Source organism: Saccopteryx leptura, chromosome 2 (genome assembly GCF_036850995.1).
Source record: "Saccopteryx leptura isolate mSacLep1 chromosome 2, mSacLep1_pri_phased_curated, whole genome shotgun sequence".
Classification (NCBI taxonomy): domain Eukaryota; kingdom Metazoa; phylum Chordata; class Mammalia; order Chiroptera; family Emballonuridae; genus Saccopteryx; species Saccopteryx leptura.
This window is the reverse complement of record NC_089504.1, coordinates 23,446,585-23,470,393: the sequence shown is the minus strand read 5'-3', so window position 1 is coordinate 23,470,393 and position 23,809 is coordinate 23,446,585. Positions and strand designations below refer to the sequence as shown.

Here is a 23,809-nt window from a genome sequence, read left to right as displayed (position 1 = left end):
CAACAGTCTGTAGAATGACAAACATGGTGGCTGATCTCACAAGTTGGCAAAACTTTGGGTCTATCACTAGGAAGTCACACAGAGCACATACTGCAATAGGCCACCATCCTGCCACTCCATGTCACACAGAGGACACTAGCATATAAGATCATTTGGGGAAAATTAGCTTTCTTAATTATATAGTCATTCAGAACAAGTAATTTTTAAAAAGCTTCATGGAAAATATCATAATTAAAGCATTCTAAAGCATACAGTCGGGGTATTATGCAGTCACACCTAGATGGCAACAATATCACCAAGCAGATGAGGCCTGTGGAGCATCCAAAGGGTTCAAATATTAAACAACATCAAGGAAATCTAACCTTCTCAAAGTCCTACATTTTATGAGAAAAATAGTCTTGCACTTAAATAAAACAAACCTCCATACTGTTTCCTAAAACTACTAACAGTATTCTGATTTCATTTAACAACATATGATTGTACAGTGTTGAGTATCTGCTGTATAAACAACACTACACAAGGTGCTGTGAGATACAAAAAAGACAAGCATTGCTATCAAGGCACTCAACCTTGTTAAGTGGTGAAGTATATACATTAAAACTAATACAACAATATATAATCAAGTACTACATTATTTGGAAGACTTTATTTGGAAAATTAATATGTTAATGCTATATTATATAGAATAATATAGTCAGATAACAGAGGCAAAGAATTAACTAGAACACTAAAGTTTTATAGAAAAAAATTCAAGGTATACACATTACATGTGAATTGTGCTAGATGCTTTTATGTGTTCAAAATCGAAGTGAGGTAACATGAGCCTAGTTAACAAGCTAGTGGTGTCTGGTAAGAAAAGCTACCTTGAGAGGATTCTGTGACAGGTGATCAAGAAAAGAGTTGGGCCAATGATGTAGGAGAACAGTAATGCCATCTTTAGAAATGGGAATATTAAAAAAGAACGTTTATGGGTGATGGACAAAGGTCTTAGTGTCTTTGAATGTGAAAAACTTTAGGATCTATTTTAGAGTCATAATAAGTGACAAATATGCCTGACTGGTAGTGGTGGAGCGGAGTCGACCGAGGACACCGAGGTCCCTGGTTCAAAACCCAAACCAAAAGTGACGGTCTCTGTTAATATCAGCATTAGGTGTAAGGAGAGGAGACACGAAGAAGCCAGAATCCAGAGGATTTGGCTCACCTTCACGTGAGGTTTCAGTTAAGGAAGACTCACTTTTCCACTGAAGTAACCAAGTTCTGGTGGAACCAATTTTGGAGAAAAGCCAAACACTCAGAAAAACACTAGTTTGACGAGATAATCACTGTACATTTAGGGCTAATGGTAACTTCATATAGCATATATGCTAAAAAGTTTTTAATCATTTCTGCAGCTAAACTTGAGACAGAAAAAATACAAAATCTCATTAATCTTGTTATATACGTCAACCTACCTCCCAAATATCCATTAATGCAGCTCTTCCTTAAACAGAGATAAAAGTTGTAAACAGGCCATTTCTCTGGAAAGAAGGAATTACCTGAATGTTAGCAGGAAATGTTTCCGCAGCTTGTCTAGAACGAAGAAGATGGGGAACAATCTTTAACTTGACTCTCGTACTGACGGGGTCTCGTTTCAGCTCTGGCTTCAGTACTGCTCCCTGTCGAAAATATTTTGGATTATAACACTTCAAAATTATTGTGAACTGAAAAAGTCATGAGAATGCATATAAATCAGTGGGCTCTCACACTTGTTTCACGATCCCTTTTACACTCTTAAAAATTACTAAAGACTACAAAAAGCTTTTGTTTGATATTGAATACCTATCAATATTTACTAAAGTTAAAACTGGGGAATTTTTAAGTACTTATTCACTTAAAAGTAATATTAATAACAAATAAGCCATTACTTATTTTCATAAATAAAATATTTTTTTTAAAAAACTATATTTTCCAAAACAAACTGTACTGAAAGTGGCATTATCAAACATTTTCTGTAAATCTCTTCATTGTCTGCCTCAATGGAAGAGGGCTGGGATTCTTTTACCCTCTTCTGCATTCAACTGTTGTGGTATGTTAAGGTAAAACATTTTTTAAAAAAACGTTTCACACAGATACATGAATGGAAAGTGGGGATAATTTAGCCTTTTCAGGTAACTGAAGATACTCTTTGATACTATACCAACACTTGATAAACAATCATTTGGATTTGAAATCGTGGAACTTTTGCATACTAAATCCCACTGGTCTATCTAAACATCTTGTATGTGTCTGTAACAGTAATGGTCATTTAGGAAATGCTGACTCACTGAGTTTAAGTGTGTATTTCATAATAAAATATCCAAAAAAGAAAAAGACACCACTAATCTCATCGGAAAAGTCAGGAAATACTGACAAGCTGTCAAACACATTCTAATGAATACACGTTTTCCAAAACTGCATGGGTTTTGGGTGGGTGTATGTGTGTGTGTGTGTGTTTCTGAAGTGAGAAGCAGGGAGGCAGAGAGACAGACTCCCACATGCGCCCGACCAGGATCCACCCAGCAAGCCGACCAGGGAGTGATGCTCTGCCCATCTGGGGCATTGCTCCGTTGCAACTGGAGCCATTCTAGTGCGTGAGGTGGAGGCCATGGAGCCGTCCTCAGGGCCCGGGCCAACTTTGCTCCAATGGAGCCCTGGCTGTGGAAGGGGAAGAGAGAGATAGAGAGGAATGAGAGGGGGAAGGGTGGAGAAGAAGATGGGCACTTCTCCTGTGTGCCCCAGCCGAGAATGGAACCCAGGACTTCCACACACCGGGCTGACACTCTACCACTGAACCAACCGGCCAGGGCCCTGCAGTTTTTTCTTGAAAGCTCAACTTTTATCACTGCCAATAAATCATGCTGATTTTCTAGAAGCTTCATTTTTTTCATTTTAGAGAAGTATCTGCCAAGTATATGCCTCAATACCCACAATTTTCCTGTCTACTCTTCAGCTAAAATATTTATACTTTCATCAAGAATATTCTTAAGTAAGCTGGGTTTTATTCTCTTTTTTTCTATGTTTTTACCACAAATGCTGACAGTGAACAATATAGTGACTGCTAATATTATTTAGTGACACAGCTTTGATTTATGCTAAGACCCTGGAAGTTAAACCTGCCATTGCTTTTACACCATCAGTTCAAATATCAATGCAGTAAAATTTTTTAGAAAGCAAATAACCGCTTGCCGTCATAGACCCCTAAATGTCTCTCTGTGACCCAGTAAGGGCCCATGAACCACACTCTGAAAACCACTGCTCTAATCCAACCCCTTCATGTTTTACAAAAACCAGGAGACCCAGAGCAGTTCTGTGACTGGCTAAGTCACTCCCCAACACACATTTATTATGGGCAGCCATAATAATTGGGGTCAGAGAGCTACATCACAATCAATTTCTGCTTTATCACACTCAATTTAATCTTGCTAGAGCTATGGTGATCAGTAAAACAACTCATTATGGTTTAAAAACAAGCAAATAAATCATCCTTGTATATTTGGAGTTTAGACTTGGAACACTTTTTAACATGGTGAAATAAATGTAACTTATGTTATTAAGCCAACATTTTACTTCAAGGCTTCAGAAGAACCTACCTATTGCTCTAGGTTCTAGACCAAGGGTCAACAAAATACATCCCACAGGCTACATCTGGCCTAACATCTGTCCTAGTAAAAATTGTGAGGTAATAGGTTTTACATTTTCAAATGATTTTTTAAAAATCAAAATAACAATATTTCATAATACAATAAAAACTACATAAAACCAAAATTTCAGTATCCCCAAAGTTTTACTGGTCCCCAGCAAAGCCTAAAACAATCACAGAAAAAGTGTTGTTGACCCCTAATCCAGACAATCATCATTACATATCTGAACTGAAAACACCAGGTCAGCTAAACTAAATTACCAGGAAATTTTAATCTATCTAGACTAGCATGGCTTAAAACTATTATTTCCTACAGCATAGGGTCAACTTAAATCAAAATAAATAAATAAATAAATTTCAGCCTGACCAGGCGGTGGCGCAGTGGATAGAGCATAAGACTGGGATGCAGAGGACCCAGGTTCGAGACCCCGAGCTTGCCAGCTTGAGCGCATGCTCATCTGGTTTAAGCAAGGTTCACCAGCTTGGACCCAAGGTTGCTGGCTTGAGCAAGGGGTTACTCAGTCTGCTGAAGGCCCATGGTTAAGGCATGTATGAGAAAGCAATCAATGAACAACTAAGGAGCTGCAAGGAAGAATTGATACTTCTCATCTCTCTCCCTTCCTGTCTGTCTGTCCCTATCTGACTCTCTGTCTCTGCTGCAAAAAATTAAAATTAAAATTAAAAAAAAGAAAATAAAATTCAACTATATAGAACTCATAAAACAAAGTACTTTTTATGATGACATAAGAATAAACAAAAACAACCTACCTCTTTTGTCTTCAGTGGTATATCTCCAAGGTACACCTTGTACATCTTATTAATGATGGCAGGATTATTCCAGTCAATCAAGCTACAGAAGGTTTCAACACAACTGAACATTAGTATTTTCTTCTCCCACCTCAATGATTTCAAAAATTCATAGCCCCAATATTTGTTACAAAAAAAAAGTTAATAAAAGCACACAAATCAAATGGGCAATTGATACTATAAGACAAGGAAAGGAATTAACTTCCATCAGTTAATTTTTTTTAATTTATTCATTTTAGAGAGGAGAGAGAGAGAGAGAGAGGAGAGAGAGAAGAGCTGGAAGCATCAACTCCCATATGTGCCTTGACCAGGCAAGCCCAGGGTTTTGAACCGGCGACCTCAGCATTTCCAGGTCGACGCTTTATCCACTGCACCACCACAGGTCAGGCCCATCAGTTAATTTTTAAGGAGAGAAACAAAAGTCATTTATCCCACTTTGATACAATAGTCATTGTATCCAAAGGCCCAATTATGTACAACAGAGCATAGCCATACTGCACTTGTGCGAAGAGCCCTGGGACATGAATCTTCTGTTTAACCACTTGCAAAATCACTCACTTGGAAATTCAAAACTGAATAATAAGGAGGGTGACAAAAAAATTTCACCCTTTAAAGTCACAAGCCTAGGAAGCTCTCAAGCCCATCGCATTTCTCTAATATGTGTCACTGTAATTCCCAGCATCCCTCTTCCTTATCTCCCAGCACACACTTGCAGTTTTATCACCTCATTCTACAGAGCAGTCTTGCTGCCATTAGTCACTAAGATAAATCCCTATGTGGGCCCCTCAATAAGGTGAATTAGAACATCACATGATTGACAACTGGCACCCACCTCTGCAGTAGCTCCCACCTAGTCATTTTGTAAATCTAGCTAATAATGCAATCCTGCATTTCACCTGATTGGCAAGATTTAACCACTATCTTCTCTCTGCCTTTTGACATCGGTTCTGCTTTCAAGATATGCTTTGTTTGTGCAGACACAAGTTATCCTGCTCCTTTGACTGTTTTTCTAATCCATCTCTTCTTTCAAAGCTTGTCAATAGCCCTTTTCCGTAGATATTCACAATTCCAGTATCTGAAGTCATTCTACAATTATAGCTTAGTTATTATTCACCTACATCTTTCCTCAGCTACTGCTATTAACTAATCCTCAAGCTCCACCAGTTTCCCTTCCACAAATATTGCAGGATTAGAGATGTATGACAAAACACTATAGTAAAACAAAATAAAAATTTAATAGTGGTTAATGATTAGGGATAATTTTCACCATTTCTTCTACTCATCTTTCTAGTTTTAGTTTTCTGATTACGTTTGTTGTAAAAATTCAGAAACAATTATATCCCTCTCTATTCCTTCTCAGAAACCACAAACTTTGCTGTATACCTTTTTCTAGAACTCTTTCCTATGTATGTAAAATAGGTGAATGGCTATGGCATGTAGATAGATCTAAAAAAAAAAAGATCAACAGATGCATCACTTGAGATACCTTGGAACTCTCCTTTAACAGAATGGGATAATATCTACATATTGTTCTCGATGTACTTTTACCTCTTAACAATGTTATATTACTATATGGAAATATGCACACTTAATACAAAACCAAGACTAATACTTAAGTGCCACATCTGTATTTTCAACAATCCATTCCATTATACAATGTAAAGAATTGAGCCAGTTCAAACACAATAAGAAGTTCTAAAGGAAAGTATTTTGATACTTCAAAACCAAATAAAGTCCCTGAAAGGGATACCAGGAAGATGCATTATAAGCAGCATGAAGAAATTTTAGACTTGGGGGAAATGTTAAGTACATTCTAGTCCAACTTTCTTATTTTACAGAGTCCAAGGCCTGGCAAGGTTAAGTGAACCTTCCAAATTCAGAGAATCAGCAAGAGGCATGACCAGAATTAATTCCGGGACAAACACACTCCTCCAGGCTGCACTTCACATGCCCTTAGTGGGAAGCCACTCCCAACCACCAGCACCACACACATACTTTATAGTTCAACAAGCTAACTGTAGATGCAGTGAAGTTCATTTCCCTTTTCTGTTACATCTATTTGTATTGGTTTCTTAGGAAAGAGAAAACTACAATACATGGAACCTGTAGAAAGTTTTATTACCTTATCCACATTCAAATGTCTTTTATGTTATACTAAGTATTAAAATAAATTTCGTAAGGAGCCCTGGCCACATGGCTCAGTTGATAAAGCGTTGAATCAGAGTGCCAGAGTTCACGGGTTTGATCCCCGGTCAGGGCAGGTATGAGAAGCAATCAATGAGTACACAACTAAATGGGACAACTAAGTGAAACAATGAGTTAATGCTTCTCTATCTCTGCCCTCCCCCCTTCCTCTCTCTCTCTCTCTCTCAAATCAATGGAAAAAATTTTAAGTAATAAATTCATAAAAGAACTACTCAATAATTTGATTTTTTTCCAACATCTTCAATTTTTCATGTTATTCTTCCATCTCTGCACATTATTTTTCAATCAGTACACATAATAGGTTGTATTCTGCTTTATTAATTGCCATTCCTTGGAGGTAATTTACATGTTACTCTATTATTTTGGCAGATATATAATATTCCGTATAGATACCCACAGTGAATTTACTTAACTATCTCCTTCTTGAGGACATTTGATTTTTTACCATTTTTTTTACAATTATATGAAATAAGAATAATGAGCAACTCTATAACATTTTTCTAAATATAATCATTTTCTTCTTTTAAAAAAATTCCCAGATGCAATAAAGTTAAATTCCTTTTTCTGTTACACCCATTTGTATTGTACAAGTTCCATGTATTGTAGTTTTCACTTTCTTTTAAATAAATTCCCAGAAGACTTATAAAAAAGATTATAAATATTTTTATGATTCATTACTCACTGCAAACTGCTTTCCAAAACTTATTTCAATATATAATGAAAACCAACAAATAAAAATAGTACTTTCATTTTTGCTCAATCCTTTCTTACAACCCCAATAGCTGTCAGCCTGCTCTATCAGTCTGTCTTACTTTGCTTGTTAGTTTTTGTTCATTACATTCCACATATGACTAAAAACATATGGTACTTGTCAAAAGGAGAAAAAGGGAGAAAAGTCCAGGGCATGGACAACAGTGTGGTTCCTGCAGCAGGGAGGGAATGGGGACAAATGGTGACGAACAGAGGTTAGACTCGGGGTGGCGAACACACAGTACAGTGCACAGATGATGTGTCGTAGAACTGTGCGCCTGAAACCCGTGTAATTTTGTTAATCAGTGTCGCCCCAACAAATTAAAAGGAAGAAAAATAAAAAAATAAAAACAGTGATTTCAATAGAAACTTACATGAAGTTATCAACTGTTACACAATTTTACCTAGCAATTGGTACAAACCAGTATACCATTGTTTTATTTTACATCGATTTGATTTCTTATACAGAATATTTCTATGACCCTATTTATTATTTGTATTTCTTCCTGTGTGAATTAACATCTATTCAGTACCTCTTTTCATGGGATCTGAGTTTCCCTGTATTAAGCATAATACCTACATATCCTTTTGTTAAAAGCATCCTCAAATGGTCTGAGGTAGAGGGAAATCAAAAATGAATAATAGGGAGCCCTGGCCAGCTGGCTCAGTGCTAGAGCGTCAGCCCAGTGTGTGGAAGTCCTGGGTTCAATTCCAGGCCGGGGCACACAGGAGAAGTGCCCATCTGCTTCTCCACCCTCCCCCTCTCCTTCCTCTCTGTCTCTCTCTCCCCTCCCGCAGCCAAGGCTCCACTGGAGCCAAGTTGGCCCAGGCGCTTAGGATGGCTCTATGGCCTCCACCTCAGGCGCTAGAATAGTTCTAGTTGCAACTGAGCAATGCCCCATATGGGCAGAGCATCGCCCCCTAGTGGGCATGCCGGGTGGATCCCAGTTGGGCACATGCAGGAGTCTGTCTCTCTGCCTCCCTGCTTCTCACTTGAGAAAAATACAAAATAAAAAAAAGAATAATAGGGTTTTCACATTTTTCTTTCTTTAAGTTCATTTATATAGCCAAAGGTCTCACTTCTTATGGTAATTTCCTAACCCAGTCCAGTTTTAAATTGCTTCTCCAAACGGCCTTTCTTCTTTGCCTTATACAGAATTCTGCTCTTAAGCAAACTGTCCTTATCACAAATTAGGCATATTTCATGATCACATAAACTGAACGTTTCAGTACATATTCAATAGAATGCAAAAAGAACAAAGATGTGCTAGGTAAGCTCTTAGAAACCTAGCCTCTTCTCAGTTCTGAGAGTTTGGAAGAGATGCGTGTAGTTTACCTCTGCTTGCTTTTCAGTTCCAGGTCCGCTGCTGTCGCCACGCTGTGGCGTGTGTCACTAGAGGCAATCACCAGGTGCAGAACAGCTTCAAGTTCAGGCACCTGTTCAGCTTCTATGAATTTCACTATACCCAGTTTGCACTGTGGATATAAATGAAGGGAAGGAGAAACAGTGATCAGAGAAACAAAGACCACAAACCAAAAACAGTGTTTAACATATCAGAAAGGCCATAAACCAAGGATTAATAGTAACAAGAGTAGCAGCTCCTACTTAGGCTTACAATGTGCCAGGAACTCTACTAAACCATATATAGTCATGATTTCATTTAATCCTCACAATCTATGAGATATTATTATACCCACTTTTCAGATGAGGAAAGTGAGGCAAAGCTTAAGAGACTAAGACACACAGTTAGCAAGTGATGAAGGCAGGATTCAAACTCAAGACTCTCAAACTCCAAGACAATTCTGATAAACAGACTTCCTACTTACAATACAGAACAAGTCCAAATTTAGAGCCTCCAGGTAAGAATGGTGACATGTTAGAAATAAAGTGCTTCATGATTATGACAATTTAAAAGGAACTAAACTCACATCCCTTGAAATTCCACTCTATTGTTAAAATACTAATTCTTGTCCTCAAAATACTTACATACTGAAAACAATCTAATTTGTAATATACTTTTTTCAGTGCAAGTGAATTTCTAATCAAACAACATTCAATGTAATTAACTGGCTAAAATGAAACCCAGACTAAAGAAAGATTCTGCTTAGAACTTCATGCAATATAAAATAGCTATGAGTTTAACTAAAAACAACTCTATTTAAAAGAAATATACTTGAAAAGTAAATCTTTATCTTTACCTTAAGGAATCAGTTATATAATAGTTCTTATGTATATGAATTAGGATTGATACAGTTTAAAATTATTAAATGACAAAGGATGCAATTTAAAAAGATATACAAACATCATAAAAATGCCTGCCTTCCCTCTTCCTGTTCAACACAACTTACTTGCAACAAGTGCTACAACAGAAAAGACTCAAACATTAACTTAAGCCATGAAAGAGGACAGTTTTGAAAGTCAAGAACACAAAGATATAAACAAAATCATGTTCAAAGAAAACTGAAAACAATAGTAATGTCCATTAATAGGAGACTGTGGTTTACATATAATTAAGTTGTATACAGATATTTAAAAAGATAACATTTTTTAAAACTTGATATATTGTTAAATAAAAACAGTGAACTAAAAATAATGCATTACATGATATGTAAAAATGTACTGTGTAAAACTGTAGTGTACACACAAACGGGAGAGGGTAAGAGAGGGAGAGGGGAGAGGGGAGAAGGCAGAGGCAGAGTGTGAAAGGAGAGGGAAGAGGCAGGGGGAGGGGGAAGGGGAGAGGGGAGAAGGAGGGGGGAGAAGGAGGGGGGAGAAGGAAGAGGGAGAAGGGAAAAGGGAAAAGGGAGAGGGGAGAGAGGACAGAGGGGAGAAGGGAGAGGGAGGAGGGAGGAGGGAGAGAGAGGGGAAGAAGAGGGTAGGTAGAGGGAAGAGGGGAGAGGCAAGAGGGGAAAGGGAGAGGGAGAGGGGAGGAAGGGAGGGAGAGGGGGAGAGGGAGGAGAGGGAGAAAGGAGGGGAAGAGAGAGAGAGCACATGTGAGTGAGGCTACAGATGAATGACAAACTAGGGTGGCAGGATTCCAGGTAATATTTAATTTCTCTTTATTGTGTTCTGGACTAACACAATCTTTATATTATCATTAACTTTATCAAAATAAAAGCTGTTTATCTAGAAGGAAAATGTAAAACAAAAGAGATTTTAAAATAAGGAAAATAGCTTTCATCCTTAAAGCTACACTGTTCATTTCAACACAAGATCATGAAATTGTCAAAAAGCATAGAGAGACCCGTAGAAATGAGCAAATAATGACCAACCTCAGATTACATTTTAATGTTAACAATTTGTTCTCCAGCACTCACAGCTTTAGCCCCCAGACAGACCTCGATTCAAAGCCTAGTACTAGAAATGAGACCATGGTGAACCTCAAAACCTTTTACAAAATAGAAGTCATTTCTATATCTAATTGGGTTACTGTGAGGATTAAATGAGATAATGAATTCAAAGTACTCATCAACATAGGACCTGTCACATAGTTCACACTCAATAAAGAGTAGTTTCTGTTACTATTTACCTTTCCTTCTTATGTATATCACGGCTTAGGGAGAAAAATAAAGAAGATCTATAAAACATAAAGAAGTAAATCTAATCAAATATAACCTTCGCTGAATAAATCACTTCATCAATTTGTAAATAGTAAGAATGTCCCATTTGCCTTTCCCCCTCTCCTTGGAACACTTTTGTGACCAGTGGTCACATACATACCCAAAAAGAAAAGGATCAAATCATTTAGACTGCCACAGAGAGATAAAGGAAGGATTGGAAGACTAACCCAGGTTGCTTGAATTCCAAAATATTTACACACTGATCTCATCTGTTCTTCCCTGAGGTGCCTGGTGACAGACACAGGGAGGCACCTTCTCTGTAGAGCACCAGTCTTTTTAAAAAGCTGCTCAAAGAACATCTGTGTCCTGTTTAAATCCAGAATAAAATTCTTAATGCCAATTTTTAAATACCCAGGAAGAACTACAAAAGGGGGTCATGCTTTCCCCCATCATACCGTCACTTGTAAGTATGAGTTCCTCACTTGACCCAAAGTGGACAGCTCTAAAAACGCTGAATAACATACAACAAATTGTATTTAAACTGCACCAAAGCAACCAAATCATTATTAAACTCATAATTAAAAATAAAATAAAAGAAGTTAAATATACTCAATTTATAAGTGGGCTGTTCTTTGTACTTGAAATACTTAAGCAATATTAAAAAAACTGAAGAGCATTTCCCACTCTCCCCTTTCCCCGTGGCTTTACCAAGTAACTGACATGATGAAGAGAACGTATTACGTCAATTGCCCCATCACACATATTTCATGAGAGAGCCTGAATTCACTGGAATCATGTTACCCATGCTTTTGTGGACTTCACAGGGGTGCGTGTATAGGGTTAAGCTGCGTTATGAATAAGCAGTGTGTGATACCTGTTCCAACTGTTCAGGTGTCCATGGGTTATCGCCAATAACTCGTTTAGCTGCATAAAAGCTCATTCCTGGGGGAGGCTGTGGTATTCCAGAACTTCCACCACTGTTTGAAGAAGAACCCTGTGCTGAAGATGAATTTTGGCGACTCTGGGACTCATTTAACACATATCTGGAAAGGAAATAGAAATGTAACTAACCCCTTTCTATTAAAACACATGCATATGTAATGCAATAAATTATATACTTTCTTCACACAGAAGTTTTCAAGAAGAATAAATATTTTTTTGTTTTGTTTTGTTTTGTTTTTTTCATTTTTCTGAAGCTGGAAACAGGGAGAGACAGTAAGACAGAATCCCGCATGCGCCCGACCGGGATCCACCCAGCACGCCCACCAGGGGCGATGCTCTGCCCACCAGGGGGCGATGCTCTGCCCATCCTGGGCGTCGCCATGTTGCGACCAGAGCCACTCTAGCGCCTGAGGCAGAGGCCACAGAGCCATCCCCAGCGCCCGGGCCATCTTTGCTCCAATGGAGCCTTGGCTGCAGGAGGGGAAGAGAGAGACAGAGAGGAAGGCGCGGCGGAGGGGTGGAGAAGCAAACGGGCGCTTCTCCTGTGTGCCCTGGCCGGGAATCGAACCCGGGTCCTCCGCACGCTAGGCCGACGCTCTACCGCTGAGCCAACCGGCCAGGGCTAAGAATAAATATTTAAAAGTAAAATTTAATTATAAGAAAAAGTTTGGCCCTGGCCAGTTGGCTCAGTGGTAGAACACTGGCCTGGCATGTAGATGTCCCAGGGTCATTTCCCGGTCAGGGCACATAGGAGAAATGACCATCTGCTTCTCCACCCCTCCCCCTCTCATTTATCTCTCTCTCTCTCTCTCTCTCTCTCCCCCTTCCTCTCCCGCAGCCATGGCTTGGTTGGTTCAAGCGCATCTGCCCCAGGCGCTGAGGATGGCTCCGTGGAGCACCTCCACCTCAGGAGCTAAAAATAGCTCAGTTGCAAGGATGGCCTGAGATGGGCAGAGCATCCACCCAGACTGGGGTTGCCCTGTGGATCCCGGTCAGGGCACATGTGGGAGTCTCTCTATCTCCCCTCCTCTCACTTGGAAAAGAAAAAGAAATTTTTTTAAGGTATCTACAAAGTCAGCACATTAACCATAAAAGTACATCTGCTCAAGTTGCTTTTTAATGAACTATAATAGTTACCAGCAATAAATATAAATATTTTGTTCACTCTCAAGCTATAAATTCTTGTTCACAAAGACCCACTGTAGACCCACTGCATTTTGAGTTTTTAGTTGACAAATACAGAGAAATGTTTGTTGACTGGGGGTGGGGGTGGTAAGAAAACTATTGTTCTATACTCAAAGCAGAGAATATTTTTAGTTATTTCTATTCTGTTATGTTGCAATTCACCTTCAAGTCCCCCTTGAACTTCTTTTCCTCTTGTATTACAAAACCCACTAAGCCACTTAGCACACAGTACATAAAATGAAAAAATCAAAAAGGCTCAAAGAGGAAAAAAGAATTAGCTTTTCCCATTTTATATTCAAAGCCCTTCACAACTCTTAATTATTTAACTGATTATCCTATTTCATTTTTAGTTTCTATAGATTAAAAATAAAATTTCTGGTAAATTCATTTTGACCCAATCAAATTGGTATTCCTCATCTACAAAATGAAAATTTCTATATAAACATTAACTCAAATTCCTTAAACTCTAAAAGTATATCCTGGCAAATCATATTAAAACAAAAATATTAAATATGGATATTTAAAGAAAATATCCGTTATAATAAAAATAAAACAGCCTGATGGCATAGTAAATTATACCACATTACTTATATTTCTAAATTTTTCTTTATAAAAAAACCTGTTAAGGAATCACTTCATTTTCACACAAACAAGGCAAACTCTCATTGCTAAGAATAATGTGAGGAATCACTGGCTTGGGTACATTATGTGCCTAAGTTAAATTTAGGTTTCAACGTTTACTTACCAAAGCTATCATCACCTGCCAAATCTGGCTGCCTCCTGATTTAACAAGTATAAAAGGAGATTTTATTTCTAAGTTTTGGCAAAACTGGTGGCAGTATATAAACCAATTAAACAGAACAGCTAAGACTATACAAAACATCACCCTAAACATAAGACAGAACACCAGAAGGGGTCAGACTGAGTCTCTGCCATCTGGAGCAAGTGGAGACAATAACAGAACACATGTCACCACATTTGACATGTTATCAGATGACATGACAGAGGCAGCAGAACTGAACAGGTAGAGGTGAGTGGAAGTGTCTGAAGGTCCAGAAAATAAAGCCACCAAACCAGAGTAGGAGGAGAGCAAACAGAAGAGGAAAGAAACCTTACAGCATGAACTCTTGTGTCTAGATTGAGGGACAGATAATAAAGCCCCACATGCCAGACTAATAGTGTGTATTGTATTTCAATCAGGAAAGAAACATAATGAAGCCAGCCTTTTAGAAAAATATTTCTGGCAGCTGGAAAACCTAGAAAATAACTATGCTGGAAGCAGATCACACCCAGGGCACTATGCCAGGGACCAGAGCTAGATTAAACAGCTCTTGGCTTCACAGAGCACCCAATCTATTAGGGAAAATGGATATGTCAACAGTGCAATTAAAAAAAATAATGATGGCCCTGGCCAGTTGGCTCAGTAGTAGAGCATCAGCCCAGAGTGTGAATATCCTGGGTTCAATTCCTGGTCAGAGCACATGGGAGAAATGACCATCTGCTTCTCCACCTTCCCACTCTCCTTTCTCTCCCTCTCTCTCTTCCACTCTTCTCCTCCCACAGCCAGGGCTTTATTGGTTTGAGCACATCAGCCCCAGGTGCTAAGGATAGCTACATGGAGCCTCAGGCACTAATAATAGCTCAGTTTTGAGCTGGCCCCAGATGGGCAGAGCATCAGTTCAAGATGGGGGTTGCCAGGTAGATTCCAGTGGGGCACCTGCAGGAGTCTGTCTCTCTATCTCCCCTCCTCTCACTTGGCAAAGAAGAAAAAAAGATTGCAATACATATATATGGGTGACTAGTGATACACATAGCTGACATCTAAGTTATTATGAAATGCTTTTCCAAAGTGGTATTTTGGCTGTTTGTTCCAGTATTTCTTTCTTCCTTTTTTCCTTTTTTGATGGGGGAAGCAGTCTAAGCAGAGAGAATGGTATTCTCTTAAAACAAAAAGGCAAGGACACATAGAGTGCATGTATGACTGAAAAACAACAGCCCAAGGATTTTAAGGCGAGAACTAATGAGATCTGTGCTTTAAAAATCAGGAAACTCTATGGCAGTATAGAGAATGTTAAAAAAGAGTAGCTGGTGAGAAGCTGCTGGCAACAGTGGAAAAGAGCCAACACTAGGCTCTTTTTCTGGCTGCGAGCAAGAATGGTTCCAGGACGCGTCTAGGAGGATGTATTGTGGAGCTGCCATTGTAACTACAAGAAAGAGAAAAGCTGGAGGCAATTCATAATTGTACGCCTACACAGCTGAGCACAGAATCGTCACAGTAAGTAAAGGAGAGAAACTATTTTCACAGGGGAAAGACGATTTTAGGTTGAGTATGCAATCACTACAGCAACACCACACCTATAAGGTCAATAGGCAGTGGGGCTGGAGTTCAGAAGGTCACGGCCACAGCAAAAAATCTGAGACTCATCCACTTCCAAGTGAACGCTGAATCATTTACAATAGCACTTAACTCCACACAGTAAAAAGCAGTGCGTGAACAAGATTGCTTTGTGCTGTTTTCCTTTCTTCAACTTACCCATAAGGCATCAGAAGGACATCCAGCATGAAGTCCAAAAGCAGCTGCACAGTCTTTGGTTTCTCAGCAAGATTAAATGGAGAAGCTGATTTTGATGATTCAACAGGGTATTTCATGTGAAAAAGGGTTGGTATTAAAAGATGCATTAAGCTGAAAAAACAATTATATTTATTGCAACTACTTAAAAAACATGGTTTTATACATGAAATAATAGACAAAAACAAAAATCACATAACAGTGGCAACTGTAGCAAGGGCCACTCATTTTCAATAGCACTAACTTACAAAGCCCCATTCTAAAGACTGACCAAGATTTCTCTTTTAATGAAAGTTTGATAGATTGAGTGAAAACTGGCATTTAGCACATCTGGCTCATCACCAGAAGAACTAGAAAGAAATGTACATAATATCAGCTCAGTGTTAATATCTGTCAGCACCAGAGATTAATTTTATATTAAACCTTGGATAAAGTTCAACTTATAACATGTTCTTACAAAAATTTTTTTCCTGTCCATAGTTAATTAAGATAAAGTTATTCTAAAGCTAAAGAGATTAAAAATCAATCAAGCCAACATTTGATATATAATATTAAAATTTCCACTGTGTGAATTTAACACAGCTTTGATAATTCCTTTTTAAACAACACCATTTGCTATTCTTAAAACACATGAAAACAATTTCAAACAGTGCTTGTTAATGTTTGTTAATTTTACTCATAAATATCTGCATTACAGTCTCTCTTTATAAAATATTAGAGTATACACTCTAAATAGGGGAGCTGAAAACATACAACTCCATCTTGCCTCCACAACTGCTTCGTGCCGTTCTCGGCGCTGCACAGCTCCAGCACAGAGCTCGGCTGAGCCTAGAACAAAGGAGCTCTCTAAGCCCCTCCACCGCTCCAGTTCCTGTACTAGTATAAACAAGTGATCTTACCAAAACTGCTCTGAGACTTCATATCCTCCAAGATAGACGTTTTGATGAAAAATATTTGATAACTCTAATTTTTGCGATCACAAAAAACTAGTTACTTTAAAATCACTGACCAACAAAATGAATTTAGATTGAGAGAAATGTTAGCTCTGCACATTTTTCAATATATTCACATTAACAAACTTCATAATAGTACTAACAAAACAATAACGGTCAGTTGAGATAACACAGAAAATTCAATTATTTGTCAGCTGAAAGCGCTCAAGTGAAACCAATGGTGCGGACCTATTTTTGACTGGCAGCTGTTGCCCGTGAGTTGGGAAAGAACAAGCTGGGGAGAGCGTACCTATCCTGCTGCGGCTGAGGCTTCCCTTCCATTGCAGTAAGAAGCGTGGGGGCCAGTTCACACTGTTTCTCCACTGGAAGGCGAGGATAGCCCATCTTAACATAAATTATAGTAAAGTTCTAAGGCGATGAGAGAAAAGCAAATGAGTGTGAAGGAAAGGATTTCAACATAAACATATGACTGCTAACTTCGGGAGGTCTAACAAAGAAATCGCATCCTCCTTCCATCTGTTTACACAGGTTTATTACAGCTTAGCCAACTATTACATCTCAGGATGAATTCCAGTCCCACTTATCCAAAATGCTCGCTTTAAGATGGGCTTCTTGTGAGGAAGCAACACCTAATCAAAAGCCTACATGTATATGTCTATGAAATCATCACATTGTATATTTTAAATATATACAATTTTATTTGTTAATTATGCCTCAATAAAGCTAGGGGGAAAAGTACTCATATATTCAATTACTTTCACTGAAAAGAACAAAGTAATCATTTGACCTTCTACACCTATATACTATACATTAGTATCAAATCTCCCAGTTTGTTGAATTAATTTTTTCAAGCTAAAAGAGACCACATGTTAAATCCTGGGTTGCCCTTTCCCCACTGGTCTATTCCTAAAACCTTGTATAATGCAGCACCCTGGTTCCTCACTCCAATAACCGACCAATAGATGGTGAACCAAGGAAAATCAGTGCCATCAGTGTGATTACATCACTATAATCCATGTGAACGCCTCATTTTAAGCAAACCCAGATATGCATATCTGGTTTTTTTTTTCCTTAAGTGAGAAGCAAGGAGGCAGAGAGCCAGATTCCCGCAAGTGCCACCCGCCAATCCCCCTACTGGGCAATGCTCTGCCCATCTAGGGCATTGCTCCATTGCTCAGCAACCAAGCTGTTTTAGCATCTGAGATGAGGCCATAGAGCCATCCTCAGCACCCAGAGCCAACTTGCTCCAATGGAGCCATGGCTATGGGAGAAGAAGAGAGAGATAGAGTGAGAAGAAAGAGGGGGAAGGGTAGAGAAGCAGACAGTTACTTCTCCTGTGTGCCCTGACCAGAAATCAGACCTGGGACATCCATACAGCAGGCTGATGCCCTACCACTGAGCCAAATGGTCAGGGCCGCTTATCTGGATTTACCCATACTATAAAGATTTTCTTTTTTTGAAGGACACTTCACTTTAGAATTGACTTTATCCTTTTCTTTTTTTAATTTTTTTTTCAATTACAGTTTACATTCAGGATTATTTTGTATTAGTTTCAGGTGTACAGCATAGTAGTTAATCATATCCTGTACAGAGTAGTCCCCCTAATATTTCAAGTATCCATCTGGCACCGTACATAGTTATTACAATTTTATTGACTATATAGTATACTTTAATCTCCTTGATTATTCTGTAGCTGCCAACTTCCAGTTCTTACCTAATGCCTTCAATCCCTTTCCTTTAAAGCCATTCTATCTGGCAATTTTATTGGTACACAATGTTCTTAGTGCTTAAAAAAGGAACATCTAAAATGGAGCTGCATGTCCAGAGCAGGCACAGACAAGACATCTGGATCTGCAGGTGTCTCCAAAGGTCTGAATTCCAGATGTCAGATAAGAGCCACAGGTTCTGTCTCAGTGCTACAAACTACAGTGGCCAGGGGAAAAACATCACCAGTCCTCACACAACGTTGTTTTCTATTTAATTTTCATGAAGAAAACAATTCAAGAAGTGTATTTCTTAGTAGCCTCAGTTTAATCTATTTTTTAAAAGAATGCCTTTCTGAACACATTATATATACCAGAAACACTGTTGTTTTTAAAACTCAGTCTTCCTATCTCTTACCATTTTCCCCTTCTCCTATTATCCTTTATTCGTGTCTATCCTATATAACCCCTCTCTTCTCTTGATTCAGACTGGTCTCATATAATCTTTTACTAAGAATCAAATCATTCTTTCACAGATCAAAATATCTGGCAACTCCTTTCACCAACATTCCTCAGCCCAATGCAAACGCCTATTCATGATCCTGTTCCTACCATTTCCTTAATGGGAATAGTTCCTCTGGGTTGGTCCTCAGTGATAAAAAGTGTGTCATTTAATGGAAAAACATCTCGTGCTTCATTTAGAAATATGCTATTATAAAATTTTAAGTTTTCAATATATTGATGAAAAGAAAACTACTGTAAGTCAGAAAATATTCCAAGATAACACTCACTGTGACAAAGGAAACTGCAGCAGGGTCCTGGTACTGAACCAACAGTGTCTCTATTGGGAGTTGTATTTTGGGGCGGCTTTTTATACGCTTATTCAGATGGACCAACAGTTCCATTACCTAAAATACAGAGAGATGTGAACTAAAATTACTGATCATAATTTACTTTACAGGCATTACTTACCTGAGATATACAAAACAAATTCATTTCTCAGATAGCACTTATTTTGATAAATGGTGGCTATTTTGTTCTCTTAACCAGAAAGGGGAGTATACAATATTCCCCAAGAATCTATGCACCAGAATTTTACTAGTGAATTTATTTTTATGGTGCCCTTTAATCAAAGTTGAGATGGGTCTCTATGGAGACACAGTCCCCCAAAAACCTGTGAACAAATGAGTGAAACATACCATGTTATGGACTGAATGTTTGTGCATCCCCAAAATTCCTATGTTGAAGCTTCATCCCCAGTGTGATGACTTGGGAAGGTAATTAGGTTTGGGATCACGGGAGCTAAGCCCTCATGATGGGGTTGCTGTCCTCATAATAAGGGGATAAAGAAATCCAAGTTCTCTCTCTCTCTACCATGTGAGGATACAGCAAGAAGGCCACCTTCTCTAAACCATGAAGAGCTCAAGCACAAAGAACCCAACCACACTGGTACCCTGATCTCAGACTTCCATCCTCCAGAACTGTGAAAAATAAATGTTTGCTGATGAAGTCACCAGTCCATGGTATTTTGTTATAGCAACCCCAACTGACTAAGACACACCATGAATGCTACAAAAAAAGAAAAATGTACAATGGGTTCCCAGAAGAGAAAACATCTGCCAGATCAAGTACTTTAGAGAAAAGGAACAAGAACATCAAGTTCTGAATATGTCAGATAAATTCCCAAGCACTGAATCAGTTATAAGGAGGTCCAGAGGTTGAAAATAACATTGCACACTGCATCTGACTGAAACAGAGTGATAAGATATAAAAGCAGGACCCAAACTATAAAAGATATTAGGTAAAATGCCGAGGAATTTTTATTTTATTCTGAAGATATACTGATTCTACTAAAGAGTTCTAAGTAATAACAAGTGTCTTCTCCTTCAAGCAGAAAAGAGAGCAGAAATAGAGGTCAAGTCAATTCCCAAAGGTAGAAAGAGGCTTATGTCAAATGGCCTAATCTTACCATAAAAGTGAGACAATCTTGCTAAGAAAGGAGCACTGAAAAACTTGTGCATGTCATTTACTATTCTTATCTCATCTGATTCTTACAACAACCAGAGATGATACTGTCATTTCTATTTTACAGGTGAGAAACTAGAGCAGCAGTTCTCAACCTGTGGGTCGCGACCCCAGTGGGGGTCGAATGACCAAAACACAGGGGTCGCCTAAAGCCATCGGAAAAGGCGACCCCTGTGTTTTGGTCATTCGACCCCCGCCAGGGTCGCGACCCACAGGTTGAGAACCGCTGAACTAAAGGCTAAGGGAAGAATTAACTTACCCAAGGATACTGAGCCAGCAAGTGGCATAGACAAGATTTGACTCCAGGCCCTGGCCGGTTGGCTCAGTGGTAGAGCGTCGGCCTGGCATGCGGGAGTCCCGGGTTTGATTCCCGGCCAGGGCACACAGGAGAAGCGCCCATCTGCTTCTCCACCCCTCCCTCACTCCTTCCTCTCTGTCTCTCTCTTCCCCTCCCACAGCTGAGGCTCCATTGGAGCAAAGTTTGCCCGGGCGCTGAGGATGGCTCTGTGGCCTCTGCCTCAGGTGCTAGAATGGCTCTGATTGCAGCAGAGCATCGCCCCCTGGTGGGCATGCCAGGTGCATCCCGGTTGGGCACATGCAGGAGTCTGTCTGACTGCCTCCCCGTTTCCAACTTCAGAAAAATACAAAAAAAAAAAAAAAAAAAAAAAAAGATTTGACTCCAAGATCCATATAGCTAACCTTTTTAAATACTGGTAGTTGAGCTCAATTCATCTAAATTTAATTGTCCGTCCATGTGAGACATCCTTAGGACTGCTGATACCCTACTAAGACCTAGAAACTTGCATTACCATGCATACCTCTTCCAAACTTCCTACCTGATCCAGACCTATATAGCTGATGACAGAAAAGAATCATGAGGAACAAGACTAAAGGAAATAGTCCTCTTCCAAGAATCTAATTAGTCTAAGTTCATTTACAAAAGGACCCTGTGTAAAATCATTACTGATAATGATAAAACAACCATGCACACAACTACATGCTTTCTTTTTAAGAACATTTTCATTTTAAATAGGTTAACCACTTAAATTTCTTCTACCAGTTTTATCACCTTAAGTATTAATTTCATAATTTGGTTATCCACTATCTATTTTTTTAAGACTTTATTTATTCATTTTAGAGGTGAGAGAGAGAGAGAAAGAGAAGGGGGAAGGAGCAGGAAGCATCACCTCCCATATGTGCCTTGACCAGGCAAGCCGAGGGTTTCAAACCAGTGACCTCAGCATTCCAGGTCAACACTTTATCCACTGTACCACTACAGGACAGGCAGTTATCCACTACCTAGAATCCTCTATAAACCCATAAATATCAGGAGATCAGCTAACCCAGTTCTGGCTAAATAAGTAACAGTTAACTTCTGCAGTAAGCCTATAGAATTACCAGCCACAGGAATATATTATTTTGGCCGTATCAGTTCTCCTTATTACTCATTCATTTATATTTATTTATTAATAAACGTTTTAAGTGAAATATATCATAAAGCTAAAGTACACAACTCAAAGTATACTGCTCAATAAATTTTCACAAAATAAACACACCTATATAACACCAAAACTACAAAAGCCCTGTAACCCATGCTCCCCCCTACTCACCTCTCTGCTCCCAATATACCACTGTACTGATTTCAAACACCATCTTTAAATCCACTGTATATCAATGAAATATATAGAATAAACTCATGTGTCTGAATATTTTACATTCTACAGCATATTTGAGATTCATCCATGGTGTTGCTCAAATCAGTAGTACACTTTCATTGCTCTAGTAGAAAAATACCACAATTTATCAATTCTCCTATTGATTGACATTAAATTATTTCCAATTTGGGCTATTATGAATAATGCTGTAATGAAAATTTTTATATATGTCTTTTGGTGTACATATGTAAACATTTCTGTTGTGTATTAACTCAGGCTTGAAAATGCTTGGTCATGGAGTATGCATATGATAAGCTTTAGAATAGTCCAAACAGCCCTGGCCGGTTGGCTCAGTGGTAGAGCGGGAGTCCCGGGTTCAATTCCCAGCCAGGGCATACAGGAGAAGCGCCCATCTGCTTCTTCACCCCTTCCCCTCTCCTTCCTCTCTGTCTCTCTCTTCCCTTCCCACAGCCAAGGCTCCATTGGAGCAAAGTTGGCCCGGGCGCTGAGGATGGCTCTGTGGCCTCTGCCTCAGGCGCTAGAATGGCTCTGGTTGAAACAGAGCGACGACCCAGATGGGCAGAGCATCGCCCCCTGGTGGGCATGCCGGGTGGATCCCGGTCGGGCGCATGCGGGAGTCTGTCTGACTGCCTCCCGGTTTCCAACTTCAGAAAAATACAAAAAAAAAAGAATATTCCAAACAATTTTCCAAAGTGGCAACAGTATTAATTTATACTTCTACCAACAGTTTATAAGATCTCCAGTCGCTCTACATCCTTGTCAACATTCACAGCAGTTACTCTTTTATTTTTAGCTATTCCAATGAGTCTGAATACACAAATCTTTATTTTCCTTAAAATAGAAAATATACTCTAAAGATATATCAGTAGAAACTTAATCTTTTATTTCTCTTTCACTCAATTTATCCAAAAATCCCAAACTACTTACAGGATATCCTGGTTAAATTTAACCTGCATTATGAAATTGATAGAGACCTCAAAATTATATAATTGAGAGTAAATATAAATTAATTCTTAGTTTCACTGATTTTAAAATTTCACATGATGAAATTATTGAGAGATGAGCTTTCAAATCCCTGCCCAGCCGAATCTCAGTCTCTGTTCCCCAGTGCTTGCCTTCTCATCACTCTTCCTCTCGAACCAGTGCATCAGTGTGGCCTCCTTCAACTCCCTGAGGGCTTCACGCTCTGTGTCCGCTCAGGACCACTGCAAGGGCCATCTCGGCCTGTAATGTCTCCCTCACCTCTCTGCCTGGTTACTTCCTACACACACAAACACAGGTCTCCCTTATGCCCCACCAATATCTTCTTTCATAGAACCCAGTTCCATCTTAGCACTTATAACAATATATAACTAGATAATATATCCCTGATTGTTTAATACAGGTCTTTCCAACTAGATGTTTCTTTCATTCACTAACATATCCCTAACACCTGGCATACACAGAAGGCACTCAATAAATATCTGCCAAATGAATGATGAGACTGATGAAACTAAATAAATAAGCAACAACCGAATTTATGTAGAGCCTTTTATACCTTGCTATGCTGAGGGTAATACAAGGCAATAGAAGAGTTTTAAATAGAATGTTGACATTATCAAATACATATTTATCTCAGCAAAGCCCTATTAACACAGGCATGTCAAATATATAACAAGAATGCCCTATTCCTTCCTGCAAACATAACAGGCATTCTCAAAGATATTCTTTCCCCAATGAATTCAAATCAGGATAGATACGAGAATCCCTCTCAGGGCAGACCTCCAGGAAGCCAT

The 23,809-nt window shown here is 38.9% G+C and overlaps 1 protein-coding gene across 5 annotated transcripts in view; it reads right to left on the bottom strand.

Moving 5' to 3' along the window:
• Window positions 1-23,809, bottom strand: part of ECPAS (Ecm29 proteasome adaptor and scaffold) — a 117,750-nt gene that overhangs the window by 58,952 nt on the left and 34,989 nt on the right. For all 5 annotated transcript variants that reach the window (XM_066367443.1, XM_066367441.1, XM_066367440.1 and 2 more), the window contains 7 exons: window positions 19,125-19,241; window positions 16,920-17,038; window positions 15,642-15,791; window positions 11,856-12,024; window positions 8,757-8,896; window positions 4,427-4,508; window positions 1,536-1,655 (listed from right to left, as the gene is read on the bottom strand). In XM_066367443.1, the coding sequence (XP_066223540.1) occupies window positions 1,536-1,655; window positions 4,427-4,508; window positions 8,757-8,896; window positions 11,856-12,024; window positions 15,642-15,791; window positions 16,920-17,038; window positions 19,125-19,241 (897 nt within the window). The remainder of the gene's footprint in view (window positions 1-1,535; window positions 1,656-4,426; window positions 4,509-8,756; window positions 8,897-11,855; window positions 12,025-15,641; window positions 15,792-16,919; window positions 17,039-19,124; window positions 19,242-23,809) is intronic.